Source organism: Schistocerca piceifrons, chromosome 3 (genome assembly GCF_021461385.2).
Source record: "Schistocerca piceifrons isolate TAMUIC-IGC-003096 chromosome 3, iqSchPice1.1, whole genome shotgun sequence".
Taxonomy (NCBI): Eukaryota; Metazoa; Arthropoda; class Insecta; order Orthoptera; family Acrididae; genus Schistocerca; species Schistocerca piceifrons.
In genome coordinates, this window is record NC_060140.1 from 887,131,069 (window position 1) to 887,157,517 (window position 26,449).

Consider the following 26,449-nt stretch of genomic DNA (forward strand, 5'->3'; position numbering starts at 1 on the left):
ATTCAGGCACTGTGCTGCATTAGCTGATCCTCCCCCCCCCCCCCCCCCCCCCCCCTCCCAAATATGAGGGTCATAATTCCCAAATATAAGGGTCATAATTGCAATTGATTTGAACAGTATTTAAATAAAAGTCAGTCTTACTTGCAGTCACATTTGTTTTTTGACCATCACACATTTATTATATTCATTTGTCACCATCTTAAAGCAATTCGAAAACATGACATGGACATTGCAATTCACAGTTGATTGTCTCATCTGCTTTACTTCTTTTAGTAGACACTGGAGATGAACTGCTACAAGTAGTAAATTTTTCACAGTATTCCAGTAGGATCTTCTGTTGAGCCCTTTCAGCTTAAACAATCACCAAATAGTCTTGTATTTTCTTGAAACTTGGGTCTAGAAAAGTTGCAGTCAGTGAATTTGGATCTTCGTTTAAGGAGCTGAAACAACTTTCTAATTCAGCCTTCAATGAGGCTCTCAGATGTGATAAGTCAGGGGTTCTTCGTGCTGTCTCACCTGTACCAAGATACTTATTTAATAGTGCAACATGTGGATTACTACAGATATGCAGTGGAGATCAGAACATATTTTTGTTGCTTTTTCAAAGGACATCAGATGCTTAACACACTGCTCTCTCAAACATCACTGATGAGACAGACTGTTATGTTTATCACAGTAGCTTCATACAATTTGGCCTGTTTTTGTGACTTCTTCACCACATAAAAAGCAGAAATCCACTTCATGCTGATAGCTTGCATCAACTGATGCTCTGATATATTTAGCACCTTTTGAATTGCCAACAGCAGTTCTTGAAAAAAGCTTGAATGATTGAAGTACATTACAAAACATCCGTGAGCAGCAATCATTCCTGCTACATCTATGACTCAGATATAATCCTCTGAAACAAACGAGTGAAACATATAGCACAATCGCACTCAGCTACTGAAATGCCTTTCATCTTAATAGTCCCATTGTTACGAACGAGTTAATGTATTTTGCATTGGTCAGTCTCACAGCTATCTGCAATAGTATTATGCTCCCTTGCTACGTCTTCTCCAGTGTGAACACCTAGAAAAGGCTTCATAGCAAGAACTCCGCTTTCCACTTGGAATTCAGAAGATAACCAACGAGATGAGAAACTCGGGAAGCCGGCATTGTTATGCAAACAGGTCCATATGTCAGAAAGTTACAGAAACTATGAGAACACCAGAAATGATTCTTTGATTTTTTATGTTGTTGATGTCAGGAACAATTTTTTGGGAAATGTATATACAGCTTGAAATTCTGAAGGTAGCAGGGGTAAAATACAGGGAGCAAACGGCTATTTATAACTTGTACAGAAACCAGACAGCAGTTGCAAAAGTCAAGGTGTATTAAAGGGAAGTAGTGGTTGTGAAGGGAGTGAAACAGGGTTGCAGCCTATCCTCGATGTTATTCAGTCTGAATGAGGACTGTTTAAATATTCCATAACTTTGTCCACAAAATTTTTCCATTCTTACCTTTTACTTATTGTGCATGGTCTCCTTTGAAATACTCTCCTTCACAATTGATACACCACTCCCAACGCCATTTCCACTTCCGTCAGCAGTCTTGGTACACCTTTTTCTCGACTGTGTGAAGTGCTGTCTGTGAAATTTTCTTTTATCTCATCTATTGTTGCAAATCTTCATCCTTTCAATGGGGTTTTCAACTTTGGAAATAAAAAAATGACCTCTGGGGCTAGGTCTGGAGGATGAGGCAGCACAGTGATTGTGTTTTTTGTGCAATAGTCATGCACCAACATGGCAACAGGGATAAATGTGCAGGTGCATTACTGTGATGCAAGATGTATGAATTGTCTCACCACATTTCAGCTGTTTCCTTCTCACATTTTCTCACAGGCATCACAACACATCCTGATATTACCATTTAACGATTTTTCCCCATGGCACAAATTCATAATGAACCAATCCTTAAAAGTCTTAGAAAACTATCAGTATGGCTTTGACATTTGACTGACCTGATGACCTTTTTTTGATCTTGAAGAACCTTTCCTGACCATTGTGGAGCTTCAACCTTGGTCTCAACATCGTAAATGTAGATGCACGTCTCATCATGAGTTATGATTCTCGTAAGGAACATCTTATTCTTATTTGTGCGAAGATCTTTCTGGTCTTGGCTCATGAGCCGTGGGATGAACTTGGCAGCAGCACAGAGAATTCACGATGCTGTGTCAGTGCATTCCAAGATGCTGTGTCAGGCTTTCATGACATGATCCATCTGTAATGTTACATTCTTCTGCAATCATTCAGACAGTCAGTCTTCAATTGGCACACAATTTCATTGATGTCTGACAAGAGCAGTCTCAGCAGACAGCGAAAGGTGTCCTGAATGAAGGTCATCTTTAACTTCCATCTGGCCATTTTTAAACCATGTGAACCATTTGTAACACTGAATATGGCTTAAGCACTCATCACCATAGGCTTCTTACATCATTTGCTGTCTCTCTGTAAAGGGTTTCTTGAGTTTCACGCATAATTTAAAGCAGACACATTTCTCCTCTAACTCTGCCATCTCAAAATTTGCAAACTGTGTGAAACAATGTTCTACTCAAAACAGCACTGAACAATAAGCAACAGACATACAATGATGAAACTTCCGGCAGTTACACATTAAACACAGGCACGTGCAGGGATGCCAACTGCATTTCACTCCAACAAACCATTGGCGCAAAATTATGAATGTTCCAGAATTTTTTGAACAGACCTCGTGTGTTGAACAAGCAGTAAAGGAAACAAAAGAAAAATTTGGCATAAGAATTAAAGTTCAAGGGAGGAAAATAAAAACTCAAAGGTTTGTCAATGACATAATTCTATCAGAGACAGCAAAGGACTTGGAAGAGCAGTTGAACAGAACGGACAGTGTCTTAAAGGAGGATATAAGATGAACATCAACAAAAGCAAAACAGAGATAACATAATGTAACTGAATTAAATAAGGTGATGCTGAGGGCATTAGATAGGGAAATGAAACATTAATAGTAGTAGATGAGTTTTGCCAATTGAACAGCAAAATAACTGATGGTGGCAGAAATAGAGAGGATATAAAATGTATACTGGTGATGGCACGAAAAGCAATTTTGAAGAAATTACATGGAAGTGAAACATGTACAATAAACAGTTTTGACAAGAAGAGAATAAAAGCTACAGAAGAATAATGAAGATTAGATGGGTAGATCAGGTAAATGAGGAGGTATTGAATAGAATTGATGGTAATAGAAATTTGTGTTACAACCTGACTGGAAGAAGGGATCTGTTGATACGACATTCTGAGACCTCAGGGGATCACCAATTTAGTGCTGGAGGAAGTGCGGCAGTAAAAATTGTACTAGGGGACAAAGACATGAATGCAGTTAACAGATTCAGAAGGATGTAAGTTATAGTAGTTACACGGAGATGAAGAGGCTTGCTCAGGATAGAGTAGCATTGAGAGCTGCATCAAACCAGTCTTTGAAGTAAAAACAACATATACAACTTTGGATCGTATAGTGTGGTAGACCTTGTTCAGGCAATCTTTTAAATCCAGTCCTTTTTATGACAGATAATTGCTCATTGTACCTTTATTAACTGCTCAGAATTTATCTGGTTGTTTCATTTTCAAATGATTTTTCATAGTTGAAGTACCTGTTAGATAAAAAAATATTTTGTTGAGTTCAAGGTATGGTACATATTTTTATTCATTTAAATTATGTTTTAAAAGTACAGTTCAAAAAATCATTGCGCACTCCAAAAAGTTCTGTTAAACTGAGTATTCAGTAAATAGCTACCTGCCTAATGATATTAACCATCGAATCCATGGACAAACACCTTCTTTATCAGTGTAATAGAATAAAAGATAAGCTAAGGCTTTGGTACATACTTGCTTTTTTTTTCTTCTTCGCCACAAGAAATCTGAACTCGGAACGACAAATAAACAGGAAACTTATTATTGTCACTATTTATATAAGAATATCCCCAAACGACATTTTTCCTCATTTGTGTTGCTGATTAAAAAATTATTTCCAGTGGTAATGTCAAATAACAACAGAGGAAAATGATCATAATTTGCAACAAATCAAATAATCAAGTCAATCGATCAGTGTGTCATTTGCTTGCTTCACTCGTGAACGACAATTCCTGAATTTAACCAAATCCATACGTTCGTCTGCACCTGATCTCCAAGAAATCACTCAGACCTAAATACCTAAATGTTAAGCTCCTGGTTAATGTTCAGCTAAATATCCACTTAATTCAGCTTATAGAATGGCCAGACATCTGCTGTGTGGCCAAACAGGTATCCATTTCACCCCCACTGTAGAGTCACCTTTGATATCCAAAACAGTTCATATTTGTCTAGGACAGGTGCATATAAATTTTGATTGGTAGTTAATAGAATTTTATGTCAGTACACACAAAGAAACTGTTTTTACAATATGTAAATGTACATGCAAACAAATTATTCCAATTACAGAAAAAGTGGATGATTGATTCAAATGAAAGAGCTTCACAAACTGAGCAAGTCAATAATTCATTGGTATACATCTGACCCTTACGCAAGCAGTTATTTGGCTTGTCATTGATTAATAGAGCTGTTGGATGCCCTCTTGAGGGGCATCTCCAGACACGCCTTCACTGGTCATCAGGACTCATTTCAAAGCAGGACTCATCACTGTGGACAATCCTACTCCAGTCAACGAGATTCCAGGCTGAAGACATGCCTGGAGACACCCCGGACATTGGTCGCCTGCTACATGGTCTGACACCCAGGAGTTAAGGTCAAGGATGTCATTTAATTTCATAGCAGGACCCCTTTGGTTGTCATTCACGGTGCCCTTACAGTGCAGCAGTATGTCAATAATATTCTATGCTTCATTTTGTTGCCCTTCATGGCAAGCAATCTAGGACTTACGTTTCAGCAAGATAATGACCACCCACACAAGGGAAACTTTCTACTGCTAGTTGTCGTGCTTGCCAAACCCTACCTTGGCCAGCAAGGTTGCCAGATCTCTGCCCAGTTGAGAACATTTTGAGCATTGTGAACAGGGTCCTCCAAATAACTTGGAATTTGGTGATCTAACATGCCAATTGGACAGAATCTGGCATGATAACCCTCAGGAGGACATTCAAGAACTCTTTCAGTCAATGCCAAGCTCAATAACTGCTTGCATTAGGGCTAGAGGTGAGCTAGTGCATTATTGATTTGCACAGTTTGTGAAGTTCTTTCTCTTGAATAAATCATCCAGTTTTTCTGAGGTTGTAATCATTTCCATCCCACTTGGATAACTCCTTTGTGGTGCATTTCCATTTATTTTATTTATTTATTTATTTAAGAGAAGAAAAAAGAACAGTGTACACCAGGTCTGTCTCATAAGTGTCATTGATGCATTTCTCTGGTGTTTAAGCTGATATTAGCAATTCCATTTTTGCAATGTGTAGATCAAGCCAACCCATTCAAATATTGCATATCACAAATTTCACGTTACGACCAGGGTCGAAGGAACCTGTCGGGACATTAGAGATTTTTGCTGAACAGCTTAAAAGTTATACCATACAGGGCTGTATTTAGATTGTGGCTAGAAGGTTCATTTTAGTGGATGTACATGCATGTTTCATGAAACCTACAGCTGCATGCATGAAGTGAGAAAAGTTTTCCTCTTTTTCTCAAGCTTGCTTTGCTTATAAAACTATTTTTCCATTCACCGTTAATGTCGCTTTTCTTTCCTTTCATTTTCACTTGCCCTCTGTATTTCTTTTCTGTTTCTGTGTGTTTGTTTTCTTTTTTCTATTAAAAAAAAAGCCCCTATTGGTGGTTTATCAACCATCTGTAACCTCTCTTGATAGTACTAATCTGATTACAGTATCTGGTCTGTTAGTTCATTGTTACTTCGTAATTTTTCTCTGTACCCTGCATGTCGCATGTGCACCCGTGTGTGTGTGTGTGTGTTTTGCTCCTTTTTCTTCATCATTATGAGAGAATTGTAGAGAATTTTAGTGTCTCCCTACTGTAGTGTATTCTTAATTCTTTGTGTATGTTAGCTTTGCTTCAGTTAGTTGTTCCTTTTCCAGCAGATGATAAATAGATAATATTCCTTTTTCACAAGTATTTGCAGCATTCATTTTCTGCTTTTAATTTTGAGTAGAAAGTATTTAGTCTGCTTATAATAAATCAGAATATTATTGTTGTACCCTTAAAATAAATGTTTGTGTATAAAAGACATTATAAATGAAGATATGCTATAGTGTGTTCTTTCAACAGTTTCCAGAGGACACACATTCTTGAGACTGTATAGTGCTGTGAAAATGATGTTAGACGGCAAGCTTTACGAGATGTAGAATGTTATCTTGTAGTATATGAATTCTGTCAACTGCACAAACCCGTCTATTTTTCCATTTTAAGCTATTTATTACCAGTGCAGGTAACTGATATTTTGTGTTCCTTATTTTGAAATTAAATATTTTTTGATAAATGAAAATTACAGAAGTAGCTGATCGAAGCATGATGTCGCTACTCGGGTACAGAGCGCCACGGGTTTTGAATCTGCGCCAGACGGCATGGACCTCAATTACCACCAAAGGTCTCTCCAACCGTCGCGCCGTAAGCCACGGCTGTGTGCGCGCTCCTGGCCCGCGTATAATGTGCGGGCGCCATGGTGGAGCACGTAATCCCAGTGCCAATAGTGGTGTACTCTATCATACATTTAAGCGCCTGCCTCTCGCTCAGCAGGCAGTCTGATATTCGCGTTAGTCTATCGACATCTCACCTACAGTCAGCGTGTTTACATTACTTTGTTTCCCTGTACGAGTGGACAGTGTGGATTCATGAGGTTTCTCTTGTGACCCCGTTGCGTGTTGTTGTTCGTTAGGGCTTGCTCGGTCGTCTGTCGTTGTTCATGTCCATCCTTCCCTGTTCGTTTTGTTTGTTCGCGGGCTGCTCCCTTTTGGTCCCGCCATGCTTTCGTTCTCGGCAACCTAGCGACAGTTCCAGTCGCGGTTACAACAGCTGCACAGTCATAGCTTTTGAGCTACCACTCTTTTTCCTTTATGCTCCTCTCCACACACACACACACACACACACACACACACACACACACACACACACACACACACACACAGGAACTGCTTTTTGCTTCTTCTACTTTACCTAGTTTGCATCATATGTGTTTCGTTCTGTTTCAAACAAAGTTAGAAAACATAACACCATCTGAGTACATATAGAAGAGCACTACTGCTTAAAAGGTTGCCAGCAAAGATATTGAAGCAAATAATAAGATGTGAAGAGAAATAACTAAGAAACAGTTACAAATGAAACTTGACATGAAATGAAAGAGATGAGAAAAATAAAAATAAAGAACCATCTTAAAGCATACATAGCAGCCTAAAGTTTGTTCTCGCTATATTTTTAAATCCAAATGAGAAACAGTCAGTGAAATATGAAACACTCATTCTAGTCCAAAAACAGAGTCCAACTCAAGAAAGCACAGTATCATTGCCCTCGAAGTGTTATCCCAAGGTTCACAAATCAAATATTGGAATAGAGCAAAAGAAACATACACTGATCAGCCAGAACTGTATGACCACCGACCTACTATTGATATAATCGCATCCAAGTGATACCAATGTCACCTGCCGAGGAATGACTGCTAGGCAGACACGTGCACAGTGCATGTATTATCAGTAAGCATGCTATCTGTGTGTAGAATGGGAAAGGCACACAATCTATCAGAATTTGATTGAAGGCAGATTATGATGGCCCGGAGGCTTGGCACAAGCATTTCAGAAATTGCATGACATGTTGGGTGTTCAAGGAGTGCTGCAGTGTCTTCAACATGTGACAAAACCAAGGCAAAACCATGTCCAGACACTGTAGGGTTGCATTGGCCAACCCTTGTTACTGGTGTTGGGCATTGTAGGCTAAGCGGACGGGTAAAACAGGACAGGTGGCGAACTGTAGCAGAGTAACATCAGATTGTAATGCTGGGTAGTGTACACGTCTGTCTGAACACACAGTGCACTGAACACTCGTAACAATAGGGCTCTGCAGCTGATGACCCATGCATGTGCCACTGTTCACACCATGATGTTGGCAACTGTGACTGAAACGGGCATGTTACCATCAGCGCTGGACATTGGCACAGTGGCAGAGCATTGGCTGGTCTGATAAATCCTGATATCTTCTTCTTCATGCTATTTGGAGGGGTGTGAATCCTTTGTCTTCCAGGGGTGCAGCTCCTTGACACCTGTACTGCAGGACAGAAAAAAGCTGGCGGTGGCTCCATTATGCTCGGAGAAACATTTACATGGATATCAACATGTTCAGTGGGGCTCTCGCAAGGCATTGTGAGGAGTATCATATATAGGTTGCATATCACATACATCCCTTCATGACAACCATGTTTCTCAATAGCAGTGGCATTTTTCAACAAGATAATGTGCTATGTCACACGGCCAGGAGTGTGATGTAGTGATTCGAGGAACTCAACGGCGATTTCCAATTGATGTGCTGTCCCCCCAGCTCACCCTGTCTGAACCTGATCAAACACATCTGGGATGTGACCAAATGTGGTGTCAGAGCTCATAGCCCCCCCCTCCATGGAATTATCTGACATGTGTGTAGATGTGATGCCACCTTCCTCCAGCGACCTACTAAGGTCTCATTGCTTCCATGTCTCTATGCGTCACCACTGTTGTTCGTGCCAAAGGTGGGCATACTGGCTATTAGATGTTCTGGTTGATCAGTGTACACATGCATTGCTACGTTTTCCTAGCTGGTATCATTTACCTGATGCTGCAGTGATAATAATTCTATGAGTAAAGTTAATGATTCTCTGTGTAGCTCAGTGTTTTCAGCAACAAGAACAAGACTGAAAATGTTGCCGAACTTCCGGTGTCCTCCTGCCCTGGTCCCAGCACTGTGACAATATAATCTGCAAGGGAAGGAGGATATTGATAGCTCAGAAAGATTTTCAGTCTTCTTCTTGTCCCTTTAGGTTACTGAGCTATACGGTGAGTGGTTACCTATTGCTTGCATTATTTGTGTTTTTATAGATGATTTATCAACCTGAAAGATACTATAATAAGTTCCTAATAGTCACTGTTCCTCACATGAACGAACTGAAAATCAGTCCAGAAACCCTCACACATGGATTTCCAATTGCATCTCTCAACAGAATGAATAGTTAGAAGCTTGTGGCTGATTTTTTACTAATTATCTCATTGCTACTAACTTAACATTTTTATAACAACACGTAAGCCACAGTACCTCATGTCCAGTTGACATGACACCTTTACCCATCATTGGTACAAGACAAACTGTCTAAAGTGGCCCCATGCCTAACTCAAAAAAATAACACTTTGCCATCAGCGGACAATGCTTCCACACTATATGGAAACAGCAGAAGTTACCAGTAAATGTATGAGTTTACACTCAAAAAGATATAAGATGTTGATGCCAACATCCTCATATGTGCCATGACACATTGCCCCCCATCACCAGCGTGGAAGACGATGTTACACGTAAAAAGGTAGGTGTGTCAGATTAAATTGCTCATGATTATTTCTGTCTGATAAATCTCTCCAATGCAGAGAGAAAGGAGGGTCCAAGAGAGAGAACTCATATGCAACCAACAGCATGTCATAAAATGTGTTCATATTTTGCTTGCAGTTCATAGAATGTATGTTGATACAGTGAACTGTGACGGGGATCTATGTACAAATTTCATGACTGTTCTCAAATGGTACAAGTCATATTTATTTATGAAGGTATAGTCAACAAAATTTCTCTCACAGTTCTGTAGCTCAAAGAATAGCTTGCTGTAATTCTACAATTAATATCAAGTACGGCAGTGGTTTGTAGGACCATGCCTAATGTCTTAACCATGTATTGACAGTTGACAGTACCAGCAGGGAGGAGTGGGGGGGGGGGGGGGGGGGGGGGTCTTGGTGGTTAAGACATCGAATGTGTATTTGTAATTCAAATTTCTATCTACCGACTGGGTTAATAATTTTATGTTGTTTTGATAAGTTGCCTTGATGATATTAACTAACCTCTATCCTTTTTTCTTGTCAGCACTTTAATCTGTAATATATACTTCTATATGCCTATACAGTAAGTTATTTCATTATTGTTTATTTATTTATGGCATACAACTCTTTATTGATTGTACTTCGTAAAGGTAAGGAATGTAGATGCAGTTTCTGTCCCATAACATTGAAATAAAACATTTCTGATGGATACAAGAAAGTATTTGAAAGTAAAAAAAGTGATAGTGAGCATTTAAGTTTGCACGAAGTAGAGTTGTTGCTTGTATTCCCTTGATTAAATTGTCATAAAAATCTTGGCATTTTCTTACATTTAAATAACCAAATAAAAATTACTTTAAAATTCAACTTCCTCGTAGCAATTATTATTACTTTTAAACTTGATAAGTATCATTATCTATGTCTAATAATGAAATTAATGAGGACATTAAGTAAGTGTTTAGTATCCAACAGGTGGTACGCACATGAAATTGGTCATAGCTCTGGAACCAGGCCTTCTTGTAGAAGTACGAAGCAATGAGAAACACATGGGGCAGCTAGAATATGTTACTTCCTGTCTCCCTGGCACTATTCGTGTATCGTGTGGTGTTGGCAGTCATGTTTTGGCTGGAGATGGGAGTCATCTATGGTGTTGGCAACCAGAAGCTTGCAAAACATCATATAATGATAGTCGTGGTGCTGGCAGTGGCCCTCAAATCAGAGAACTTGCAGTGAGAGGAGTGACTCACGTATGCTGCCTCCACACCAGTGGTGATGCTCTTGTCATAACTGTGAGTATATGTTTGGTATTGGCATCATTAAATGTACTTTCTATTGTTAAGCAAAGCATTCTGCCAGTCAGTGGATTTCTATCTGGAAAGTTGCAAATAATGAATCATCCACAAAGTAATGAGCACATCATCTTGTGGAATATAAAAATAATGGGCAATCCATAAAATTTGTTTGATAACTTTGGAACAACTGGACACCTTTCAAACATACTTACAACTCGCATTCAAACATTTAATGATGAATGCCTTTCTCTATACCTCTGTTCTATTTGCTAACTACCAAGTGACCAAATGAGTCAATGAATGGAGCTTTTACTGCATCCATCATTTCAAAATTGAATGCTCTGCACTAAATATTCCATTTGGAAAAGAGGTAATAGTTGCTCAGTAGCAGTTTTTTGGGGCGAGAAGGGTGTTTGAAAATGTCATGGAACTTTCTTTTTACATCCCATAGCTGTGGACTCTAACCATAAATTATTGATTATAATTGCAGAAGAGAGCAAATTAATGAGGTGAGAACTGTATAAATGGAAAGAATCAGAGATTGTTGTTGAGTTTCAAAGTGTGGTATTAAGCAACAATTGACTAAAAAGCAAAGGAAAGGAGTACAATGGAAGATGAATGGGTAGCTTTGGAGAATGAAATAATGAAGGTAATACAGAATCAACCAGGTTCAAAGGCAGTACACAGTAGAAATCCTTGGATAACACCTGATATATTGAATTTATCTGACAAAAAGAGAAAATATAAAAATGAAGCAGCACAAGAAGTGCAAAATGGTAAAGGCACAAGAAGTGCAAAATGATGAAGCAGGATTGACTAGATGACAAATACAAGGCTGAGGAAGCATTCATAACTAGGAAGAAGAAAGATGCCACCCATGGGGAAAATTAAAGAGTTGTTGGAGACAATGGGAGCATCTGTATGAATATTAAGAGTTCAGGTAACAAGCCAATAGTGAGCAAAACAGATAAAACTGACAGGAGGAGGGAATGTATAGTGTGTCTTCTCCAGGAAAGCACACTTCAAGATAATATTATAGCAAGAGAAGATGAAGATAGGATACTGTGAGAAGAATTCAACAGAGCACTGAAGGACCAAAGTCAAGACTGCCCCCCCCCCCCCCCTCCCCCAGAATGCATGACACTCCCTTGGAATTACTGATATCTTATGGAGAGCTGGCCATGACTGAATTATTTCACCTAGTATGTAAGACATATGAGACAAGTAAAATACTCTGACTTCAAGAAGAATGTAATAATTTTTGTTCAAAACAAATCACGTGCCGACAGTTGTGGATATCACCAAACCATCAGATTAATAAGTTGTGGGTGCAAAATACTGACACCAATGAAAAACTGGGCAAAGTTAATGCTGGGGAAGAAATATAGGAACATACATGGCAATAATGACCCTTTGATTTATCTTAGAAGATAATTTGAAAAAAGGCAAACCTATCTTAATAACATTAGTAGATTGAGACACCTTGTGACAGTGTTCACTGGAGTGCACACTTTGAAATTCTCTTTGAAATTCTGAGGGCAGCAGAAATAAAATAGAGAGAGTGAAATGTTATTTATAACTTGTATGAAAACCAGATTGCAGTGATGAGAGCCAGGAAACACAAAAAGGAAATAGTGGTTGAGAAAGGAGTCAGACAGCATGGTAGCCTACCCCTATGTTAATCAACCTTTACATTGAGCAAGCAGTAAAGGAAACCAAGGAGATATTTGGAAAAGGAATTTCAGTTCAGGGAGAAGAAATAAAAACCTTGAAGTCTGTCGACTACATTGTAACCCTGTCAGAGGCTGCAGAAGACCTGGAACAGCATTTAAACTGAATGGACAGTGTCTTGAAAGGTGGACATAAAATCATTAGGAACTAGAGCAAAATAAGAATAATGGAATGTAGTAGAATTAAATCAGAGTTCTGCTGTTTTTGCAGCAAAATAACTGATGGTAGCCAAAGTTGAAGAAATGTAAAATGCATACTGGCAACAGCAATAAAAGCTCATCTGAAAAAGAGAAATTCTTTAACACTGAATATAAATCTAAATGTTAGGAATTCTTTTCTGTTTGTATTTTTATGGTATGTACTTTTATATGGATATGAAACATGGATGATATAAAGTACACACAAGAAGAGAATAGGAACACTTGAATGTGGTGCTATACAATAATGCTGAATAGTAGATAGGTACATTGAGGTCAGTTCTAGTATCCAGTTCCACTCTTCGGCTTTGAGCAATGACATCATATCTAAGGCAAAGATGCTACACAGAGGTAAGCTTTGAAAGCAACTCATCATGTTCGGAAACAAAGTAGCATACAATAAAATTACAATCAGAAGTCATCTGATTAATTACTTGTCCACAAATTATATTGAAAAGAATTTAAGGTAAAAAAATAAAAACCTGAACATAAAAAGAGAAGTATACATGTCTGAAATAAATCATCATAATAATAAATGTGAGTAAGAAAAGTACAGAGAACCTCTACATCCAGTATAGTATATCACATGGTGAAGTCGTAATATTGCGAAATAGCGTTAATTTTTTATAATAACTGTTGAATCTAAAGGGGCTACCATGGGAAAGTGGGGACTTTTAACTGGAGAGAAACTAAAATGTAGCACAGCAATGGGAAAATTAAATAAATAATAACACATATGAAACATAAAAAGAACAGTAGCATGAAATGTGAGAAAACTGATACTGGAATCCTAAAAGAAAAGCCACTACACAAGAAATGGAAATTCACAGAAAGTAACAAGTACTGGAATCGGTAATTAGATTTAAGCTATATAGGTCAGTTCTAGTTACCGATTCCAACCATTCCATTGTTATATTATTTATAGTGTTTTTCAGAAAGAGATTTTCACTCTGCAGCAGAGTGTGCGCTGATATGAAACTTCCTGGCAGATTAAAACAGTGTGCTGGACCGAGACTGTAAATCGAGACCTTTGCCTTGCACGGGCAAGTGCTCTACTGACTGAGCTACCGAAGCACGACACACACCCCATTCTCCTCACAGCTTTACTTCTGCCAGTATCTCGTCTCCTACCATCCAAACTTTACAGAAGCTCTCCTGCAAACCCTGCAGACCTAGCACTCCTGAAAGAAAGGATATTGTGGAGACATGGCTTAGCCACAGCCTGGGAGATGTTTCCAGAATGAGATTTTCGGTCTGCAGTGGAGTGTGCGCTGATATGAAACTTCCTGGCAGAATGCTAGTTCTGTAAGGTTAGCAGGAGAGCTTCTGTAAAGTTTGGAAGGTAGGAGACGAGATACTGGCAGAAGTAAAGCTGTGAGGAGGACGGGGCGTGAGTCGTGCTTGGGTAGCTCAGTCATTAGAGCACTTGCCCGCAAAAGGCAAAGGTCCCAAGTTCGAGTCTCGGTCCGGCACACAGTTTTAATCTGCCAGGAAGTTTCTTATCAGTGCACACTCCGCTGCAGAGTGAAAATCTCATTCTGGAAACATCCCCCAGGCTGTGGCTAAGCCAGGTCTCCGCAATATCCTTTCTTTCAGGAGTGATAGTTCTGCAAGGTTAGCAGGAGAGCTTCTGTAAAGTTTGGAAGATAGGAGACGAGATACTGGCAGAAGTAAAGCTGTGAGGAGGATGGGTCGTGAGTCGTGCTTGGGTAGCTCAGTCGGTAGAGCACTTGCCCGCAAAAGGCAAAGGTTCTGATTTAGAGTCTCGGTCTGGCACTCAGTTTTAATTTGCCAGGAAGTTTTATAATGTTTTCTTTTTCCAAAAGGTGTGGGCACTGAAATGTAATAGGAATTCTTCTTTTGTAACTCTAAACTACTGCAAAAAGGTAACAAATATTGGAATCAGTTACTATAATTTACCTATATAGATTAATTCCGGTTAATGATTCCACTGTCCGTTATTTAGGCCATTTTTGCAACAAATGTGTGCACAATAGTGTTATAAGATTTCTACATTTGGTATCACTGTCTTCACTACTGTGAAAAAGAAAGGATCTTGGAATCAATACATACAATATTTGTTGTTTTTTGCAGTAGTTCAGACACCAATAAGAACTCTAGAAATCCTACTAAAACTGACTTCACACACTTACTGCAAACATGTCCAAAATTTTGAACCATTGAGTGCTTGGAATCAGTAACTAGAACTGACCTGATGTATAGGTCTAGTTACTGACTCCAACAATTTATGCTTCATTATTTAGAACATTTTTCAGCAGGTGTGCACACTGTTATGGGATAGGATTTCTGCATTTGTAATTCCTCTCTAAACTACTGCAAAAAAATGATAAATATTGGAATCAGTAAGTAGAATTAAGCTATATAAGACGTCAATTCTAGTTATCGCTTATTTACATCATTTTTTGCAGAAAGTGTGTGCTCTGAAATACAGTAGGTTTCCTGCACTTGTAATTGCTGTCTGAAATACTGTTAAAAGTAACTAGTATTGGAATTGGTAACTAGAATTTATTTATATAGGTCAAGTCTATTTATCAATTGCAATATTTGTTCTTTTTGTGAATTTTCATTGTTCATGTATCGTCTTATTTTAGGATATTTGCGTCTGATTCTCCACATTTCATGCTACTGTTTCATGTGCATTATTGTTTATTTTATTTTCCCATTGTTGTGTTACTTTCTAGTTTCTCCCTACCGAAAACACCCACTTTCCCGAGGTAACCCCATTAGATTCAATAACTGTTGTTATAAATTAGCATTGTTGTATAATATTAACATTTCACCATGTGCTGTCCTTTAATGGCCTTTAAAGAGTTTCTGTGCTTTTCTTACTCATAAATTATGACAATATTTTGTTTCACACACAAATAGATATATTTCTCTTTTGTTTTGTTCTTGTTTATTTCTGGTATCTGTAATTTATTTCGATGTAATTTGTGGCTAAGTAAAAAATCACATGAACTGTAATTGTGATTTTATCATATATTTATATCATCAGCTGCTTTCAAAGATTGCCTCTATGTAGCGACCTTGCCTCTTGTATGACATCATTGGTCAAACCCAGTGAGTGGAATCAGAGAGTAGAATTTATCCAGCAGATGGAATAACTATTGAAGTTGTGCTGAATTGAATGTTGTTGTGGTCTTCAGTCCGAAGACTGGTTTGATGCAGCTCTCAATGCTGCTCTGTCCTGCACAAATCTCTCTATCTCTGAATAACTACTCCGACCTACATCCTTTTGAATCTGCTTACTGTATTCATCTCTTGATCTCCCTCTATGATTTTTACCTCCCACACCTCACTCCAACACTAATTTGGTGATCCCTTGATGTCTCAGCATGTATCCTGTCAACGTATCCCTTCTTCTAGTCAAGTTGTGCCACAAATTTCTTTTCTCCCCAGTTCTACTCAGTATCTCCTCATTAGTTACATGATCTACCCAACTAATCTTCAGAATTCTTCCGTAGCAACATATTTCAAAAGCTTCTTTTCTCTTCTTATCTAAACTATTTTTCATCCATGTTTCACTTCCATATGAACACTTTCAGAGAAGACCTCCGAGCAGGCTGTTCGGGTAAAAGCATTTCAGGGTATCACCATCTACAATGTTTACCTCTCTCCCGAGGGTGATGGGTCTCAGAACATTGTCTGCATTGATTCCACAGCTCACCCCACCTTTCCAGATCTTGGGTGATTTCAATGCCCTTGACACTTTTAGGGTAGAACCACAATCACTGGCCATGGTAAAGGCCTCGAAAGCTTTCTGGCATAACTTGACTTTTGCCTCTCGAATAATAGTACCCCCACAAACTACATTATGGCGCATGGAACTTTCACAGGCACTAATCTTTCCATCTGCATCCCCTGTCTTCTCCCATCCATCCACTGGGGGGGGTCCTTGATAATCTGTATGGTAATGACCAGTTCCCGATCTTTCTGTCTCTCCCTCAGCGTCACTCCCGTGGACACCTGCCCATATTGACAGGGGTGCTTTCACCTGTGCTGTCGCCCTCGGCTCCCTGCCTTATGGAGATATAAATGAGTGAGACAGTCCAGATTACAACTACAGCCATTCTTTCGACATCTGATTTCATGATCTCCTATTTTTTGGGCCTGCCCCAACGAAAGGCAGTACATTGATGGTCATCAGAAATTGCAGAGGCCATTAAAGATTGTAGGCTAGCTCTCTAGTGACATAAGCAGCACCCATCGATGGAGCACCTTATTGTCTTTAAACGCCTCTGTGCCAACGGAAACAAGAATTCTCAGACCACGCACCTCCCCTTCATAGATTTTTGGCAAAGATCAGACATCTCTACAGATACCAGACATCTACAGGTGTATCTGGTAATACCTTCAAAAGCACTGTCTACATTGACCCAGAGTCTGTCGCCAAACATTTTGCTGCTGAAACCTCTGCCACCTGGAACCATATAATGCTCCATTCAGCGAGTGGGAATTTGTCAGTGTCATAGCTCCCTGGCCTGGTACAGCCCTAGTGCTGGACCACATTCATAGCCAAGTGATCAAGCATCTACCTTGCCATCTTTAACCACATCTGGAGTGAGGACGAGTTTCCATCACAATGGCAAGAAAGCATCATCATCCCAGTACTGAAACTGGGCAAGCACCCTCTAGAGATGGGCAGTTATCCTCCAGTTTGTCTCACCAATGTTCTCAGTAAGTTGCTTGAATGCATGGTGAGCAGGTGGATGTTTTGGCTTCTTGAATCTTGAGGACTTCTGCCTCCATCTCAGGGTGGTTTTCACCAAGCCCATTCCACTACTGATAATCTGGTTTACCTGGAGTCTGCCATCTGAACAGCTTTTGCCTGACGTCGACATCTTATAGCTGTCTTCTTAGATCTGTGTGAGGCTTATGACACAGTATGGCAACGCCACATCCTTGCTACCTTACATGAATGGAGTCTCCAGGGTCTACTCCCAATTTTTATCCAGAACTTCCTGTCACACCATAGTTTCAGGGTTCAAGTTGGTACTTCCCACAGAACCCCCATATCCAATAGCATGAGGTTTCACAGGCCTCTGTACTGTATGTCCCTCTCTTTGTAATAGCCATCAATGATCTAACAGCAGCTGTGGAGACCTCAGTATCAACCTCCTTGTATGCTGACAATTTTTGCCTCTACTATTGCTCCTCTAGTGTGGGTGTCACTGAGTGTCAACTGCAAGGCTCCACATGAAAGGTGCAGGCATGGCCCCCACCCATGGCTTTCAGGTTCTGGTCACCACGTCATGCACTTCTGCGGATGTTGTACCATTCACCCACAACCAGAACTTTACCTTGACGACCACCTACTCAATGTGGTGGTGACTTATTGCTTTTTAGGACTGATCTTTGATTTCCAGTTGATGTGGATTCCTCATGTTCACCAGTTTAAGTGAAAGTGCTGGCTGCATCTTAAAACACTTCATTTCTTGAGTAACACCCTTCTGCCACTTTACAAGGCCCTGATACAATCCTGTCTTGATTATGGAAGTCTGGCATAGGTTCAGCATCACCCTCAGCATTGCAGACACTGGATCCGATACACCACTGCAGGGTCCGACTTGCAACAGGAGTCTTTCAAACTAGCCGTGTGAACAGCTTACTCATGGAGGCTGGGGTCTATCATTGCGGATTGGGCACTAACAACAGCTTGTCAATTAAACTACCCATGTTCACAGCTCCACTAAGCATCCTAACTACTGCCTTCTCTTTCCAAACACAGAAATCCATCTCCCACAATGGCGGCCCAGATCAGGAATTACGATTGCAGTACACATCCAGTCCCTCCCCTTTAAACTCTAATTGCTTCTTTTTCTGCCTCTCCTCTCAGCCCACTCATGTGCACACCCCTGGTGTATCTCTCGGTCACAGTTTCATCTTGACATATCACAAGGCCTGAAAATCTCATTTCCTCCCAAGGCCCTCATCCACCAATTTTTCTCCATCCTTTGTGTGGTCTGAAGCTGATGGCATGATGGTTACTGGTTGCAAGGGCTTTGCTTATACTCACACAACATACTGAATTTCACTCCTTGCTGGATGGCAGTAGTGTTTTCACTGCGGAGTTGGTAGCTATCTCTCAGACTCTTGAACATATCCGTTCCTACACCAGTGAGTCCTTTCTCATTTGCAGCAACTTCTTGAGCAGTTTGCAAGCTCTCAACCAGTATTACCATCACCATCCTTTGGTCATTGCTATCTAGGATTTTCTGTACATCCTTGTATGCCGTGGATGCTCGGTGACCCTTGTCTGGACTCCGGGCCACGTCGGAATCCCAGGGAATGAACTCGCTGATAGCCTGGCTAAACTGGCTTCCAGTAAACCGACTCTGCAAGCCTCTCGCAAAGATTCTACCATTCTTTGCCGGCTCCACATCAGCCATACTTGGCTGACTTTTGGTCATCTCCTCCATTGTGAGAACCCTCACTGCTGTTATGGTTTCTGTTTGATGGTGGTCCACATTGTGCTGAACTGTTCCGACCTAGCCGCCCTGCAGTGGACTCTTAATCTCCCTGACTCGTGACTGCTGGTTTCAGGAGACAATGCCTCAGCAGTTGAAGCAGTTTTACGTTTTATTTGTGAGGGGCCTTTTACCTTTCTCTGTAAGGAAGGGCCACTTAACCTTGTTGGCCCATTGAGGGGTGGCGGAAAATACTGTTGTCTCCTCTGCCCGGACTGGGCTGTGGCTGTCTGGGCATGGTGGTCAAGCTTGGTTCTCACCCTACCTGCTCTTTTACTCTTCTTCCCCTCCCTCGCTTGGTCTGTTAAGACTTGTTTATCTTTTGTCTCTCTGTGTTGCTGTTCTTTCATAGGCAGTTTCTGAGTGAGGTACCTTTGGTAAGTGGTGGGACTGGGGGCTGTACGTCCCCTCATTGCACTTTGCTTTTGGCGGCTTCCGGCTGCTCCATACATGGGGCATCATGCCTGTCTTTCATCCTCTGATCTCTTTCTTCTTTTTGTCCCTTGCCTTTGTTGACCTTTCGTAGATCTTGGGAATTCAGTAGGCTCTTTCTTATTTATAGTCAATGTCTGTTCAAAGAAAAATGAACTGATGACCTAGTTAGTAGTTTGATCCTTTTAATCATTCAAGCAACCAACCAACCAAGACTTTGTAACACTTAAATCTATATTCGATGTTAACAAACTTCTCTTACTCAGAATCGAATAGAAGAAAAAATAATAATTTTTGGATTAGTGTAACTAAAGGAAGGGACTGGTTATGGGACACATTCCGATGCATCAAAGAGTAGTCAATTTGATAATGGAAGTAAATGTGAGGACTAAAAATAGTAAAGGGAGACAAAGGCCCAAATACAGTAAATAGGTTCATGTGGGTTTAGGTTGCAGTAGTTAGGCAGATAATTACACACAGAACAGACTAGTGTAGAGGACTGCATCAAATCAGTCTTCAGTCTGATACAACAACAGATAATTTCCAGTTTTTTTATGTTCTCTGGACCATTTCGCCAATGGCAGTTTTATCCAGAACTCTGTTCAGTTTTTGTCACGGAGCATTCAGTGTTCTACATGTACATATGTAGTCTGCAAATCTACATGTACATCTATAGTCTGCAAAGCACAGTGCAATGTATATGTGGTACCAGTATTAGACATTCCCTATCCAAGGCCATTCATGCATTGAGCAAAAGAATGTTACTGTCTGTATATCTCCTCATGCATCCTAATCTCTCTTATAATCATGATCCCTGTGTGGGATATATGACAAATTCTCTGCTGTTTTATGGCCCATCTGTGAACATGCAATGTGCCAACAGTTATTTTTTTAACCTAAATAATTGGTAACAATATTGTGAAATTTCTGAAAAACTATCATCAAATTGTTCAAAGTGAAGTGTGTGTCCAATAATTTTTTTTTCTTTTAATCATAGGATCAGAAAGGTTTGACCATATACAAAATTTAACCTTCCACCATCAAATATTATGCAGTTTCCTAATACATGTTTCATTTAGTACAGTATTAGGACAGGATCATATTATTTGACCATCAACTTGAACAAATAAAAATGCTTTCCTTCATGATAAGAATTGTGTTCTCAATAATAGTGCTTGGTGGGGCTTTGTCACAAATTTTCAAGGCATGGAAGAAACATAGATGTTCACGCTGTATTGGCACCTGGCATAATCCGAGGTAGAATGTGGCAAATGTTGTAACAGGGTAATGGTTGTGGGACAGCTATTTGAAACATTAATCACTTTCTGGATGACTCATAGATTTAAATTTACATGCCGTACTGCATACTGGATTTTGCTCCTTGTCCAGTCACATGTAAAGCAGGTGAAGACTTTGGTTCAGTAGTAGAATACTGGGGAGGTGCAATCAGTCTGCAAAATAGGTTGCAACACACTTGCACGGCCCATCCTAGAATATTGTTCATGGGACCCAAATAGGACTAACGGGGGATATTCAACATGTACAAAAAAGAATAGCACAAATGGTCAGAGATTTGTTTGTCCCTTGGGAGCGTGTCACAGAGGTGCCAACAAAACTGAAACTAACTGATTTGGCAGACACTTGAAGGTAGACACAAACTATTGTGAGAAAGTTTAATTATAAAGTGTCACGAACCAGCTTTAAATGTTCAATCTAAGAATGGTTGGTTGCTTTGTAGGGTAAAAAAAAACCAAAATGTAGGAATGTACTACAATTCTCTACAGATCGCAAGGACAAATTTACACTAATTAGAGCACACACTGAGGCATTTAAACTGTTATTCTCCCTGCATTCCACATGCAGATGGAACAGGAAGAAGCTGTAATAATTGGTACAATGGGAAGTTCCCACAGTCACAGGGATTTTCAGAGTATTGATTTAGATCCAGCTGTTGAGGAAGCAATCATACACTTGCATAATTTAATTATTACTGGTTTTTTCCTCTTAAGCTTAAGATGAAAAAACCAGTAATAATTAATTTATAATACCTACTGTGGAAGACAGCCACACTAACAAAAACGTATTACTTACTTATGTGTTCATGGAAATGTTACATGCATTGTTCACTCACGGAATGCATATTAAAGACTAGAAGCTATGGGTAGATTGCATTTTGACTGTGCCCAAGAAGATGATAAGTGTAGTAAAGCCGTTAAAGCTTTGGTTTGCACCAATTATAGCAACTGACCTCTCTCTCATAAGTTCTTAGTTTTCTGTTGTTGATTTCAGTTCTTCCATTAATGCCCATTGTTGTAAACTGTTATAAAATCCCTGTCACTGAAAGCTCTGTAAATCATGTGATAGTTACAACTCTCTGATTTTCACTCTTTCTTACACAGTTATGTGCATCAGTAACACCTCCTTTTTTTGTTCTGCAGTTTCTTGTTCCATAATGTTAGAAATTTAAAATATGGCTCATTGAGTTTGAACCTTGATCCACAGTAGTTATGAATATTGTGAATATTTCCGTGCTTCCAGCAACCATTAATTAAATATTAACATATTTTATTACTTTATTGTAATTGGTAGTTATACAGTGCAATAGTAGAAATGTCATTGAATATACCTGCTGCTCCCAGCCGTGTATGCACACTGTTTGATAGTTATAGAATACCAATGACAGATGTATGTGCCATCTTCTGGCAGTGTGCCATTGCCATAAGTTCTTTGTAACAATTCCTTCTGCTGAATTGGCAGAATTTGCCATCACATATATTTTGATGATCAAAAGGATAAAAACTGTATGTTATACATTGTCACAACGTTGTGTTGTTGTTGTGGTCTTCAGTCCTGAGACTGGTTTGATGCAGCTCTCCATGCTACTCTATCCTGTGCAAGCTTTTTCATCTCCCAGTACCTACTGCAACCTACATCCTTCTGAATCTGCTTAGTGTATTCATCTCTTGGTCTCCCTCTACGATTTTTACATGCCTCAGAACATGTCCTACCAACCGATCCCTTCTTCTGGTCAAGTTGTGCCACAAACTTCTCTTCTCCCCAATCCTATTCAATACTTCCTCATTAGTTATGTGATCTACCCATCTAATCTTCAGCATTCTTCTGTAGCACCACATTTCGAAAGCTGCTATTCTCTTCTTGTCCAAACTATTTATCGTCCATGTTTCACTTCCATACATGGCTACACTCCATACAAATACTTTCAGAAACGACTTCCTGACACTTAAATCTATACTCGATGTTAACAAATTTCTCTTCTTCAGAAACGCTTTCCTTGCCATTGCCAGCCTACATTTTATATCCTCTCTACTTCGACCATCATCAGTTATTTTGCTCCCCAAATAGCAAAACTCCTTTACTACTTTAAGTGCCTCATTTCCTAATCTAATTCCTTCAGCATCACCTGACTTAATTAGACTACATTCCATTATCCTTGTTTTGCTTTTGTTGATGTTCATCATAAATCCTCCTTTCAAGACACTGTTCATTCCATTCAACTGCTCTTCCAAGTCCTTTGCTGTCTCTGACAGAATTACAATGTCATCGGCGAACCTCAAAGTTTTTATTTCTTCTCCATGAATTTTAATACCTACTCCGAATTTTTCTTTTGTTTCCTTTACTGCTTGCTCAATATACAGATTGAACAACATCGGGGAGAGGCTACAACCCTGTCTTACTCCCTTCCCAACCACTGCTTCCCTTTCATGTCCCTCGACTCTTATAACTGCCATCTGGTTTCTGTACAAATTGTAAATAGCCTTTCGTTCCCTGTATTTTACCCCTGCCACCTTTAGAATTTGAAAGAGAATATTCCAGTCAACATTGTCAAAAGCTTTCTCTAAGTCTACAAATGCTAGAAACGTAGGTTTGCCTTTCCTTAATCTTTCTTCTAAGATAAGTCGTAAGGTCAGTATTGCCTCACGTGTTCCAGTGTTTCTACGGAATCCAAACTGATCTTCCCCGAGGTTGGCTTCTACTAGTTTTTCCATTCGTCTGTAAAGAATTCCTGTTAGTATTTTGCAGCTGTGACTTATTAAGCCGATAGTTCGGTAATTTTCACATCTGTCAACACCTGCTTTCTTTGGGATTGGAATTATTATATTCTTCATGAAGTCTGAGGGTATTTCGCCTGTTTCATACATCTTGCTCACCAGATGGTAGAGTTTTGTCAGGACTGGCTCTCCCACGGCCGTCAGTAGTTCCAATGGAATATTGTCTACTCCGGGGGCCTTGTTTCGACTCAGGTCTTTCAGTGCTCTGTCAAACTCTTCACGCAGTATCATATCTCCCATTTCATCTTCATCTACATCCTCTTCCATTTCCATAATATTGTCCTCAAGTACATCGCCCTTGTATAGACCCTCTATATACTCCTTCCACCTTTCTGCTTTCCCTTCTTTGCTTAGAACTGGGTTTCCATCTGAGCTCTTGATATTCGTACAAGTCGTTCTATTATCTCCAAAGGTCTCTTTAATTTTCCTGTAGGCGGTATCTATCTTACCCCTAGTGAGATAGGCCTCTACATCCTTACATTTGTCCTCTAGCCATCCCTGCTTAGCCATTTTGCACTTCCTGTCGATCTCATTTTTGAGACGTTTGTATTCCTTTTTGCCTGTTTCACTTACTGCATTTTTATATTTTCTCCTTTCATCAATTAAATTCAATATTTCTTCTGTTACCCAAGGATTTCTACTAGCCCTCGTCTTTTTACCTGCTTGATCCTCTGCTGCCTTCACTACTTCATCCCTCAAAGCTACCCATTCTTCTTCTACTGTATTTATTTCCCCCATTCCTGTCAATTGCTCCCTTATGCTCTCCCTGAATCTCTGTACAACCTCTGGTTCTTTTAGTTTATCCAGGTCCCATCTCCTTAAATTCCCACCTTTTTGCAGTTTCTTCAGTTTTAATCTACAGGTCATAACCAATAGATTGTGGTCAGAGTCCACATCTGCCCCTGGAAATGTCTTACAATTTAAAACCTGGTTCCTAAATCTCTGTCTTACCATTATATAATCTATCTGATACCTTTTAGTATCTCCAGGGTTCTTCCATGTATACAACCTTCTTTCATGATTCTTAAACCAAGTGTTAGTTATGATTATGTTGTGCTCTGTGCAAAATTCGACCAGGCGGCTTCCTCTTTCATTTCTGTCCCCCAATCCATATTCACCTACTATGTTTCCTTCTCTCCCTTTTCCTACACTCGAATTCCAGTCACCCATGACTATTAAATTTTCGTCTCCCTTCACAATCTGAATAATTTCTTTTATTTCATCATACATTTCTTCAATTTCTTCGTCATCTGCAGGGCTAGTTGGCATATAAACTTGTACTACTGTAGTAGGCGTGGGCTTCGTATCTATCTTGGCCACAATAATGCGTTCACTATGCTGTTTGTAGTAGCTTACCTGCATTCCTATTTTCCTATTCATTATTAAACCTACTCCTGCATTACCCCTATTTGATTTTGTGTTTATAACCCTGTAGTCACCTGACCAGAAGTCTTGTTCCTCCTGCCACCGAACTTCACTAATTCCCACTATATCTAACTTCAACCTATCCATTTCCCTTTTTAAATTTTCTAACCTACCTGCCCGATTAAGGGATATTCTGTAAAATGAGCCTGGAGCCAACCACTCACATATAGCAGACCGATGCATGGAACACAGAGATATGTATCGGGAAACAGGATTCAGGCCAGCTCACAGTGAAACTCACAGTGGTGACGGGAGTGTGCATTTGAGTGTCTGTGTAGTCATGTGTGTGAATGTGTGTACTAAAGAGCAAGAACTCAAAATCTAATGTGAATGCTGTTTGCTGTTATGTGTCTTTGTGCTCCAGACATTGATCCACTATAGGTGAACAGTTGCCACTCCCTTATTTCACATACTGCCCACCCAGGAATTTCCATTATTGTAACTTGTTTTCTGTTTAGTCACTGCATTTAACTAAAAAAGATGTATTGAAGATCTGATGATGTGCTTATAGAACTCTTTTAACAGGTTACTTTAAAATACAATTATGCAGTAATACATATATAAACAAACCAAAAACCATCACTCACAGGTAGCACTGGAGTCATTGGGAAAAAAAAAGGTTTGATAGTTTTGTTTTGATATTTATACAGGGTGAGTCAAAAAGGACTTTGGGGTGATAAAGAAATTTATTGAAATAACTTACAAAATCCATAGATGTATTATGTTATAGCAGACAACCTCAAATTTCACAAAAAAGTGTCAAGTGTCATTTTGGTCCAGTGTGACTACCGTTTGTGAGGCCACAAATATCCCACCGGTAATCAGTTTCTTCTCACAATCATTGCCAGCAAATTGGGCGTAACTTGTGCAATGGCAGTGTAGATTCGATTTTTGAGGTCAGATAAAGTGTAGGCCTGCTTCGATGTTCATTAGCATATTCGGTGTGAAATTTATGCTGAACAGTCGTCCATTTTAACTGTGCACTATGCTGGCGCTCCCGACAGCGGAACAGGGTACTGTTGCACTATGTGAATCAAACCTAAAGTTGTTTGCTACAAAATGACACATCTACTGATTCTGTAAGTTATCTCAATATACCTCTATGTCATTCCAAAGTTTTTAAAGAACTTTCAGACTCACCTCTACTAATATACACTGATCAGCCAGAACATCATGAACACCTAACAGCTGGTACATCCACCTTTGGCACAGATAAGTGGTGACGCATAGTGGCATTGAAGCAATGAGGCCATGATAGGTCGCTGAAGGGAGTTCGCAC

General features: G+C 39.7%; 1 protein-coding gene across 3 annotated transcripts in view; it reads left to right on the forward strand.

Annotated features, from left to right (window-relative positions):
* The window catches only part of LOC124789438, a 55,609-nt gene that overhangs the window by 8,799 nt on the left and 20,361 nt on the right, over positions 1-26,449 (forward strand). For all 3 annotated transcript variants that reach the window (XM_047256785.1, XM_047256786.1, XM_047256784.1), the window contains one exon: positions 10,508-10,824. In XM_047256785.1, coding sequence (XP_047112741.1) covers positions 10,508-10,824 — 317 coding nt within the window. The remainder of the gene's footprint in view (positions 1-10,507; positions 10,825-26,449) is intronic.